Genomic DNA, 12,702 nt, shown 5'->3' with positions numbered 1-12,702 from the left:
AATTTTCAATCATATCAGATTTACGCCCCTAATTATATGTATTTTTAATTTGAGATTAAACTATAGAGGAAAAAAAATAAACGAAAGCTTTTGCCGTATCTATTTTTGATACGACCGGTAATAGAAGCCGAGCCCAAATCGGATTTAGTTATAAATTAAGAAGACCACGCGATGTCATCATGCTAACTTTATCGATCGATCTAAGACTGTCCGCAGTCTTTTCGTGCGACAATGAATACAAATTGCCTATCAGGAGGGAAATTAACAACGATTTGTCATCCAAATCGGCAGAGAGGCCGCTACTGTCATTTTTCACAAGTGTCAGAAGACTTGATAGCCAATTGACCTAAAAAATAAAAATTAAGCTGTCGGCGAAGATGTAGTGTGGAATAGCGCGACTTGTGACAATTAGAGATGACAAATGTGATCTGAGATCATTCAAGCGATAATCGGTACAGACAAGCTTTAATTTTGTTAAAACGAAAAATGGTCAATAGCGTAATTTTGTTATGGAGAAAATGTTTTCGAAAGTAGAGATAAAAATGAGTATCGGGACCACTCAAAATTGTTACTAAAGTCTAAAATACACAAAATACAATCTAATCACGTGCAGATGATTTAGTACTCTGATAGATTCGCAAGGCTATTAAGATTTCGAAATCGAAAGGGTCAAACGGCTACGAGTGATATATAGTCAATGGGCGTGTTGCGTTTGATTTCACTAATTAAATTTTCGCGAAGAGGTCACGGGCGATCGAAAGTAGTGTGTGCGGGTCTCGGGGGTCACGGCTTCGTCTACATAATACCAAAGGTGAAAGAACGAACTGCGGTGGTTGTTGGCTCACGTGATGGATATTTCAGTTAGGCTTGATTAGACAACAAGGCAGCGATTATTATAAAATCAAAGGCGCAGAGGCGGGTTTCCGACAACGATCTAACAGATAACCGCACGGCACAATAAAAACAAAGACCGAACACAGGTAACCGAAGATGAAAACCGAGAGGGAAAAAAATCAAATAATAATACGAAAGAACAAAAATAATAATAAAAAACCGAAGACGGACCGAGCCTTGGGAGAGGAAGACCGAGAAGGGCCGGAGCGGTAATAAGAAAGGAGCACGCGAGCCTCGAGATATTACAGACTGGATACACGTTGGGCAATAAATTATGTAGGAAATTAATAAAAGCGACGCTGTAAATATATTTATAATATATCGATGCTCTCTCTCTTTCGTCTCTGAAAATAACATCTCATGACGATAATATTCCTTTCCGTGAATATATAAACGTCGGTGGATCGAAATGCCCCGTTGAGCTTTAATCAATTACGTTCATAGTTTATTCCGATGGGTATAATACAACCGTTTTACTACCTGATGAGCGGTTGTGTAGTTTAATAGGATTTAAAAGCTCTCTACTAGTATTAATTGCAATTGTCTTAACATTGCAAACGTTCATCTTTCAAATACGTAACTTGCAATTAATTTTAATGGATAAGTAAATTAATTCATACCATTAAACTGTACTTGAAGATTAATTTATTTAAATTAAAAATAAACTATAAATTCCCATAAAATACAGTTATACGTATTATTATTTAATTATCATTGATCATTTTTTTAAATATGTCTCGCTTCCTATTTTACCTGAGTTTTTTTGTGTGAGTTTTGTTCTGTTGATGTGATACTACACCTTCATATTTATTAAATATAATATTTTATAGTAAAAAAACACTAAACAAAGAAACTCGATAGGATCTGAAAACGTCATTTATCAAATACAAGGGTAGTGGGAAAGGTTAATTTAATGGAATTAGAGGGTACGATCTGGAGTTTATTTTTATCGATTTTTATTTTCTATTGAAATTAGGACATTAAATATCAAATTTACGATAGTGAAAATCGAGCCCCCGAAACCTTTTATCGAACCATTCATGCCATATATATGCTCGTATAATAAGAACCAGAAGGAAGTACATCTATTTAATGACGGAAGTTCTAGATTTACATACCGGAAATATATTTTTTTGCTAGTGGAAATATTTATGGATACGGATAAGTAATCGAGCTTTCATAAATATTCTGGTTCGAGAGAGCTCAACGCGCGAAACTTCGAAACGTTCAAAAACGGCATTGAAAGCCAATATAAATTAAAACATTTGGAATGTATTCCAATCCAAATATTCGAATATATTCCTGGTAATTTTTAATGTAATATTTTGCAAATTATTGCAAAGCTTTTAAGGATGAAATTTTAGATAGTGGAAGAGACACATTTTGCTTTAACTTTTAACTGAAATTTTAGATGCAAAGTACGATATTATATTTTACGACCAAAAATATCGATTGTCCACGTAAACTAAAAAATTGTATTTAGATTTTTATATTGTAAAAGGTTTATTAATTTTTACCCGTATCCTTATTTTTTTATAAAATTAACAATGGTTATAAACCAATAGCATCTATGTATATTATATATAATTATTATGTTTGTAAAATTATTTATATTATTGAATTAAATGTACAGGCGGCCCTCGACTTTCGCACAATTCACTATTTCGCACATTTGAAAAAAAAACATTTTAATCAAATTAAAAAAAAAAATATAAACATGAGTGAGAAACGAAAAACTTCAGCGTTGATACGAACAAAAGGAAATCAAGGACTAATAATCTTCACATGATTCGAGACAAAGATGGAAATTATTAGATGTTCTGATATCGGAGAATCTTTTGCTTCAATCGGACGTTCGTATGATACAAACAGGTCTACGATATGTTCAATTTTACAAAATAAAAATATAATTAAGGAATACGTTAAAAATTGTGGAAATTAAAGATATATTTCCACAATCTTTAAAGATATGTTTCCAAAAAAACACGGCAAAAAAAAAACATGGATGTAATGGAAAAATCTTTGTCATCATGGATCGATGACCAACATCAAAAAGATGTCCCTCTGAGTATTTCAATTAGTTTGAACAAAGATTGGAAAGATAGATTAAAAAAAAATTTAAGGTTTTTCAAGCAAGTAACGGTTGGTTTTACAATTTTAAAATGAGGTATTCTTTTCATAATATTAAATTTACTGGAGAATCGGCTGATGCGGATAAAGATGATGTAAAAGAATTTATTTCCTAATTATCCAAAATTATTGAATATGGAGAATATTCCTCTAGTCAAATATTTAATGTAGATGAGACAGGTTTATTTTGGAAAACTCTTTAACAATGAAAAATATGAATGAAGTCTTCACACACCTTGACAATTTTTTAAATATTATGGAAGATTGTGATCCCAATGGAGAACGCATATCTCAAGTGCGTGGGGCGATCAATAAAAACATAGCATGTTATAAAATACTATATGAAGAAAAGAAAGAGAATAGTGGAAAACAGTTAACTCTTGATAACTTTTCAAAGGAAACACCCGCAAACTCTACTTAAACATGTCTCTTAAACGCCTCTTAAACATCTTATATTTACTTGATAAATAAATATTTTAAAATACACACAATTTCAAATTTTTTTACTTCTCTCGACTTTCGTACATTCAACATTCGCACACATTTTCAGGAACCAATTATGTGCGAAAGTCGAGGGCCGCCTGCATTTTCTTTTAAAAAGTTTTTTTTAAAAGCAGGAGCGATCAAGACAAATTTTAAAAGCAATTTTGAATACGAAAATTTTTAAAATTACAATAAATGTGCCATTTATGATAAATTAGTTCGTTTAAAAAAAATATTTATTTTTCAAGTTTACTATTTGATATTAAAATAGCTTATAATAACGAATAATTGGATTTTCTATTTCAGAGGGGACGTTCCGGAAAAGGTTGTGTAAATCAGCAATAATTGCAATAATGATTAGGATAGTTATATTTAAATCGACACTCTTACAGTTAGTTGTTTGTGTTCATCGTATGTGCATGTGTCTGCCGTGCAATTAGCCAAGATTGTGGTAACCAACCCCTTTGGAGGTGAAAACCGGCAGATATTTGCGCGTAAGTAGCACAATTTAATAAATAGTATAAATAGATTGATTAATATAATATATAAATAGTATAAGATAGAAATAATTAGTATTGTTACATAAAAAAAAAATGGCCGATAGCGGCGTGACTATAGCGGGCGTAATTACGCCAGAAAATAGAATAAAGGAAATGGATGAATTAAAAACAAAATTAAATGTATTATTATCAAATGGTAATATATTATCAAAAGAAAAAAAAAACATTATAACTAATACATTTGATATAATGTATAAACATTTATTAGATGTATTAAAAACTAATAGGGACGATGTAAATAATAAAAATGAAAATAATAACTCAATAATTGAGTTATTAAATGAAGTTAGAAAAGATGTTTATAATATAAAGGATAAACTACATTTAAATAACAATATTATTAAAAATAAAATGCAAAAGAAACATTATTCGGAAATCGTAAAAAAAGGAAAAGATATTGCGATAATTATACCTAAAAATTTGCAAAATATAGAGCAGACAAAAAAGGATTGCAAAAATTTAATTAAACCAACAGAATTAGAAGTTGGAATACAAAATATAAGACCAATAAGCAAAGGAGGTATAATAATTACATGTGATAGTAAAGAAGATGCATCGAAAATTACGACAGATGCAGTAAAAAAACTAGGAGATAAATATAATATAAAAGTAGGAAATTTAAAGAAACCAAAAATAAAAATAATTGGAATTTCTGAAGAATTAAAATATGATCAACTAAAAAAGTGTATAATGAAACAAAACACATGTGTAGAAGAAAACAAATGTTATTTAGAAGTAAAACATATTAAAAAAAACAAATTTAATAAGTATGATGCTATTATTGAAGTAGATGTTACGACATTTAAAAATATAATGGATGTAGGCAAATTAAATATTGAATGGGATAGGTGTAAAGTATATGAAGACATATTCATATACCGTTGTTATAACTGTTATGGTTATAATCACAAAGCCAGTGAATGTAAAAATAAAAAAAATTGTATAAAATGTGGTTTGGAAGAACATTTAATAAATCAATGCAACAAAAAAGAAAACTGTGTGAATTGCTGTAGAGCAAATAAATTACTAAATCTTAATTTGAATGTGGAACACAACTCCATGGATAGAAATTGTTCAATTTATAAAAGATACGAGCAAAATTACTATAATAAAATACAATATAATATAGTATAGCAATTAAAAAAATCAAGTTCATATGGGAAACAAGAATCAGTAACTGGGATATTAATCAATGCACAAGGTTATTTAAAACATAAAGAGGAAATAGAATTAATTACTGAAAAGGAATATCCAATATTTTTAGGGTTAACTGAAACCCATATCACAAATGACATTGAAGAATTTGAACTAAATATTGGCAATTATAATATAATTAGATGTGATTCTAATTCCAGACATACAGGAGGTGTTATACTGTATATTAGAAATGATATAAAATTCAATACTATATTTAAAAATAATCAAGATAAGACATACTGGTCTATCACAGTTAAGATTTTTATTGAAAAAATTCCCATAATATTATGTATAGCATACAGATCTCCAAATAGTAATCCGAATATATTCATAGAATTTATAAATAATATTGCAGAATGGAGTTTTGATCAAATTTTGGATACTGTTTTAATTATAGATTGGAATTTTAATTGGAACAAATGTGAAGATTTTTACACAGCAAAATTAGAAAAAATATCAAATATATTTGGTTTAAGACAATGTGTCAAAGAAAATACAAGGACTAATAATAGATCGAGCACATTAATAGATTTAGTATTTACCAACAACAAAAAAATTTATTGTGAAGTAAAATCAACTCCAAGAATAACTGACCATTCAATTGTATATATTTATATAGAAAAACATAATGAACTTAAGTTTAAAAAAACAAAAAAAATTGATATAATTAAAAAAATTAATTTTAATAAATTAAGATTAGAATTACAAAAATGTGACTGGAATGTAGATAATATGGATGTTAATAGGATATGGAACAAAATTTATAAGAATATAGTAGATTGTAAAACAAAAAGTCAATATAATTTTAAAAAGGAATATCGTTACAACCCAAAACCGTGGTTTAATGATGATGTTAAAAATGCTATAAAGAAAAGAGATGAGTCATACAAAATTTTTCAAATATTAAAAACAGAACAAATAGAATATAAAGTCTTTAATGAAAAATGGAAAACATACACACAATGTAGAAATATGGCAGTCAAAGTATTAAGAATGGCTAAAAAGAAATGGTATGAAAAATTGATAGATGAAATACAAAATGATCCAAATAAGATGTGGAAATCAATAAAACAATTAATTAATCCAACTCAGAAAAACGACATAATAAAAATGGAAATTAATGGAAATATATATCAAGATCCTTATATAATGGCAGAAAAAATGAATACATATTACATTGAGAGCATAGAAGAAATTGTAAATTCAATACCAAGGATTAGTAATTTAGTACAATATAATAATAAAACATTAATTGTAAAATTTAGTAAATTTAATTCAGTATCATTAGATGAAATTCATAACATAATATGTAAATTTAAAAAAGGAACTAGTACTTATGAACTAGATATAAATATAATTAAAGAAACATGGGAAATAATAGGAACTAAATTAAATTATTTAATAAATAAAGCACTCTCCTTAGGAGAAATGCCTGAAAATTTAAAGATTGCTACTATTGTACCTATACCTAAAATAAAAAATAGTAAAAAAGTTGAAGAAATGAGACCAATCAACATGCTACCGTGTATAGAAAAAATAATAGAAGAAGTAGTAATCAAACAATTAAAGGAATTTATTACTTCTCAAAACATAATATGTGAACAACAATCGGGATTCAGAGAAAAGCATTCCACTGAAACTGCATTACAAGTAGTGATAAATGATTGGCTGTTGGCTAAGGATACAAACAAAATCATTGGAGCAGTTTTCTTGGATTTCAAGAGAGCCTTCGAAACAATAGACAGAGAAATAATGTTGAAGAAATTGGAGAGTATAGGTATAAGTGATATAGTTTTGAGATGGTTTAATAATTACTTATATAAAAGAAAACAAAAAGTTAAGATAAATAATGTATGTTCTGAAGAGAGGTTAGTGTATTATGGAGTACCACAAGGGTCTAAATTGGGACCATTGTTGTTTGTTTTATATATTAATGATATAGTTAATAACGTAAGAAAATGTAAAGTTCATCTATTTGCGGATGACACATTGATCTATTGCATGGGTGATAACATTGAAGAAGTTGTGAGTAATTTGAATGATGAATTAGGTGTGTTAGAGATATGGTTAAAGAATAATGTACTTAAATTAAATGAGAATAAAACTAAATGTATGTTTATTAATTATAAAAATGTGTTAGATGATAGTACCAAAATAGTAATAAATAACTCTAATATAGAAATAGTGGATAATATAAAATATTTAGGAGTAATTGTTGATACAAAATTAAACTTTAAAGAACATTGTAATTACATATTAAAAAAAATTAGTAGAAAAATAGGTTTATTATCTAGATTAAGAAATATATTAAGTATAAATACAAAAAAATTAATTTACAATAGTATAATATTGCCCCATTTTAATTATTGTGCAACACTATTAAATATGTTGAATAAATTAGATAAACAAATGTTGCAAAAATTACAAAATAGGGCAATGAGAGTAATCTTAAATAAAAATAGATTAACTAATTGTAAAAGTATGATTGATAGATTAGAATGGTTGAATGTTCAAGAAATATTGAGTATGAATGTTTTAGTATTTATATATAAGTTAGAAAATAATATGTTACCACACTATTTTAATAAGTATTTAATAAGAAATAAAGATGTACATAAATATAATACTAGAAATAGAGAAAATTTAAAGATAATTAAATATAAGAAAACGAGTACGGCTAGGGGAATTATGTACGGAGGTTTTAATTTATATAATAGTCTTCCAAGAGAAATCCGAAACAGCAAAAATATAACGGGTTTTATAAATGGAATAAAAAAACACCTTCGTACATATAGAAATAAAATATTATAATATTAAGTCTTTATTATTGTATATTTTTTCTTTCTGTTATGTATTTTTTATATATTTTTATATATGTTTACTAAAGTTGTTAGATGTAAAGATTAGCTATTAAGCTAAATAAATTAATAAAATAAAATAAATAAAATTAAAGCAACGTTATTCAAGCCTCCCACATCATTTGGAACTCTTCAAACTATTATTCTAGAAATCCTACATTTGAAAATCTATAGACATTCTTAATACTTTATTTGAGGATAACTTGAATTTTAACGTGGTAAATATTTGCATTTCAAATTGTATATGACACATTGAACCTTAGCATACTATAATATAGATCAGCGTATATACGTCGCATATACTTCCAAACTATAAAAAAATACTATATACTTCCAAACCCGTTCGTTTTTCACAAAATTCTAAAATATGAGTAATTAGCGTTGAATTTAGATCATTAAATTAATCGAGATAAACGACGTGCTTTGTCCGTTGCTGTCGCGCGTTGCGCCGCACAACTGGCCAAATCGTCTGACTTATATTTAACTTAATCATACCTAGAGATGGCAACAATACCGGGATTTTTAATACCAGTATTGATATTTAAGGCAAAAAAACGAAAAAAGAATTAAAATACCTCGCATGTTTCACCTGTTTATTGATTAGCAAAACCAAAAAATTTGAATACATTAAGTGTTGCGATTTCAACTAAATCTTATTGATCAGACAACTCTAAACATCGCTCACCAGAGATGTATCTGTAGAGATAGATATCTTTCATATTCCATACATTGGAGAGTTTTTCATATGGACATCGATTCAGTTCAAAGAGTCACTGATCGTTCAAAATACATATAATACAAGAGGAAAAGTTCAATATTTATATAAGCGTGACGGAGAGAGCCTCGATTGGAAAAAAAATGCAAGCAGGGTAATTTAGTCGCCCGTCGTTCTCACGGAGCGGCCTTGTATGCATCCAAAGGAGCACTTACGCGCATGGCGAGCAAGCAAGGGGAAGGCGGGCAAGCAATTGGATGGTTCGTGCAACGGGATACCGACCGACGCGAAATTACAGCGGTTCAAAGAGAATACAGGAGGGATAATTGCAAATGGAATCGGCGGCGGCGTCTGCGCGGTACCGTTTATACGTTTTCCTTATCGGCGATCTTCGATTGGATTACATCTATGTGTATACACACACATACAAAAAATAGTATAAAAGAACAGCTTGACAGCTAAAACGAATACGGTTTAGTGGTCGTCGACCAACAAAGGATCGATTTCAGATGATGGAGCGAGATAAAGCCGTGGGTACGGCGGTGTAATGTAATGGTCCTCGGTCGGTCGGTGGAGCGAGGTAAAGACGCAATTTCGCGATGATTAGCGAATAATATATATGGTCGGGCGTAACCTCGGGGTAAGTCGTGAGACGAGCGACAAGTGGATTACGGTTTGTGTACCTCATTAAAATAATAAACACCTAATTATTGGGCGTGTGTGTATGTGTCCGTATTTGAAGTCGTGGACACCTGAAGCAGAAGTCGATGCACACGCTTCTTTGTGTTGTGTACTAGGTACACACCACCGACACGAAAGTTCGAGGATCAATACATAATTAAACAAATTCGGATTAAATCTCAATTCTCCTCAGATAGCTGTAAAGGTTTTGATTTTTAACGTTATAAAAGGCCAATTCAAAATCTTCAACCTCTGATATCATACAATGCATGGGAACGAGTGTTCTGCTAGAATCGGATGATCGCAAGTAGTGTTTCTTTTCAATAAAAATGCAAAATTATGATTTTCATTTCTAATTTGAAGGTTTCTCGAGAATTCCCATAAAGTCCACATACATGTACATCCAGAGCAGGTAGTAAGAAGATTTACACTCCGAAAAGATTATTTGACAATTTAAGTTTTATGACCGACTCTAGGATTTACATTTAGCTAACACTTCGTTTCGACTTCCTCGAACAATTTCAATCTTAAAAAAAATACGAATGCAAAAATCAATGTTTTAAGAATGAATATTTCGTTCGCCTGCTAAATTAAACAAGAGCAACGTTTTTCAAAGCCTTCCGGCGTCTATTTTTGCTGCAAGTCACACCTATTCCGTACCTGCAACCGAATGGTGGTTTTCCTGATAAATATACTGACATCTACTTCAAATCGATCAGTAAGCAAAACAGTTCAAATTCTTTATATTACATTAGATTATCAGTTAAAAATATTTTGGTCAGATCCATGTGAATAATTTTGAGAGTACTTTTATGGAGTACTGCAGATATCATTTTAACACCCATTGTTCTATGAAACGATTTCTAAATTTAAGGAATTATAAGCGCAATCTATGAACTTTCGTGTCTCACAGTCGCAACAAAGAATGGTTTTATAGCAGCGGCAATCCTCTTGATTGACGGGAACGAGCGTTGAGGAGACGCCATTGCCGAGAAGACAACAGCAACAACAGGTCTCGCTTGGAAGTATACACGGATATCTACAGTATACGGCCGCATGCAAAGGAGCCGATGGGGTTTTTACAAAAAGGGGTGCGGGGTCGAGTCACGCTGCGGGCGGCCACACACGGCGGCTCCCTTAATCACAAACCTGTCGGCGTCCCGACCTCGGACAGACTTCATCTCGTGAAGAAGGTACTAACTACACGAACGACTACGAAGCATCATGATAAATAATAATAATAATAAAAAAATAGTAAGTACATAGAGTCCGTTCGCCCACGCGGGTCAGATTAGTAATGGAACCACAAAGAGGGGTCGCTCATCAAGCGAGAGAAAAAAAGAATTGATTAACTCCGGACAAAACGTAATATTTTATAGAAGCATAGGTCATGAGAATGTCTCGGGCTCATTACGCAGATAGGCCGATTGCCGCCTGTGCATGTTGTGTTTTACATACACCCTTTCCCGTTATGTGAGGTTAGCGATCAGTGATCGAAAATCGCGTGTTCGAGCTCCTTTCCTCGTGTGCCTAAATAGGAGTTAGTTAAGAACAGGTTGAAAACTAGTCTAATTTACTTCTTCGGATTTGCAACTGAATGCATACCGCGAGGTAAAATGGGCACAGCTTAGTGGTCGCCATATTTTTCATCAAGAGTTCATGGCACAAATGCAACCCACCCTCATGTCACCTACGTTATGCCTAGCGTGCTCAGATTTTTTCATTGATATCAAAGTGGTAGTCTCATGGCGCACAAAGGCAACGCACGACGGGAGGTCACTTCAGGTTTTTCGTGTCTTTTTTGGGTAACGAGTGCAAGCATCGCCGGTCGGTGCACACACGACGATAAACGAAGACCTTGTACAAGTGACACCGCAGCGGCGGCGGCAGACTGGGCCCTTGAAGACCCACCCAACCGGTTCCAATTGTCAATAGAAGCGATGGCAATACATTAAAAATATATATACTACACACACGCCTCAATAAGTACCTCAGTGTCGCGCCGAGGGCCCACGATAAGATGCAATCGCCGGAGACGGAAGATAGGAAGAGGTAGACCGCGTGGCACACTTAAGACATACCGGTCGGTGAAGTTCCAGCAGTGGTTGTTTGCTTAGAAAATTTATAAAAGACCAATCCTAAAACACGCAGAAGTAAGACAATAGGAGAGGGCGTCCTTAAGAAGTGAATGCAAAACACACGATTATGAAGCAATCGATGCGCCATCATGATAAATTCGTCTTCACGACGCTTCTCAAGACGGAATTTACTGCAAACGAGTTTCGCGTGCACGCCGGCGGTGTTCTTTGGTTAATGAAGAACAAAGTATCGAAAGATTCTGCAGCACCTTTGCGAATGCAACGCGAAAAAAACTGCTCGACCGGTCGGTCGCGTTTCGGCAGACGTTGCTGCAAACATCCTTTTTGATTGCGAGCGGAAACGAACACAAATGTGTAGCAGGTCTTCGACATCCGCCTGAAGATGGGTAGAATTGATTTTGCGATAAAATATGAAGACGTCAGTTATCTTTATTTCGACAACGCTCGATGCGAGTTAACGAGTTTCGCGTCAGAGATCAGATTTACATCTAATTGCGTATCCATAATATGTTTCTGAAGCAATATGATGTGGAAAGTCTTACCTGAAGCGGACGCGAAGTGCTGATAATACTGCGATAAATATGTGAGAATCGAGAGCCTGTCAGGAACTGCATACTGGGCCATGTCTTCGGCATCTAGGAGCGCAGGAATGCCCAAATACGACTCCGCAGTGCGGAATGCCAGTTCATTATTGTGGTACACGTCTTCCTTCTTGAGGCTTGAAAAGTCGCTGTGGATAAAGAGAGAAATAATCAATAATTATTTATAAATTAACAGATAGTTTAAACGGATATTTTTCATAATAATTTCCCGTTAATAGCATATAATAATTTCTAGCGAATTTATATTTTATATTTGAAAAGCTGAAACATAATTTTAATGTATAAAAATATATTTTCCAATAAGATTTACATACATTGATTTTGAAAATGTACTTGAATCTATGGAGGAATATATTATGTTATATCCACTTTTAAAATATAGTGAAAGCTCTTGGGATCCTGAATTATGATGAAAATTATTTGTTTTATAGAGCTGACAATTTTCAGTTTAAAACAATCTAAACTCTTGACCAAAAGCATATT

General features: G+C 31.9%; 1 protein-coding gene across 4 annotated transcripts in view; it reads right to left on the bottom strand.

The window, feature by feature from the left end:
• The window catches only part of MICAL-like (protein), a 100,910-nt gene that overhangs the window by 33,177 nt on the left and 55,031 nt on the right, over positions 1-12,702 (bottom strand). For all 4 annotated transcript variants that reach the window (XM_088182109.1, XM_088182111.1, XM_088182108.1 and 1 more), the window contains exon 3: positions 12,160-12,347. In XM_088182109.1, the coding sequence (XP_088038235.1) occupies positions 12,160-12,347 (188 nt within the window). The remainder of the gene's footprint in view (positions 1-12,159; positions 12,348-12,702) is intronic.

This window comes from Plectrocnemia conspersa, unplaced genomic scaffold (genome assembly GCF_051122295.1).
Source record: "Plectrocnemia conspersa isolate PC_06_02 unplaced genomic scaffold, ASM5112229v1 ptg000003l, whole genome shotgun sequence".
Classification (NCBI taxonomy): domain Eukaryota; kingdom Metazoa; phylum Arthropoda; class Insecta; order Trichoptera; family Polycentropodidae; genus Plectrocnemia; species Plectrocnemia conspersa.
This window is presented reverse-complemented; position numbering and strand designations above follow the sequence as displayed.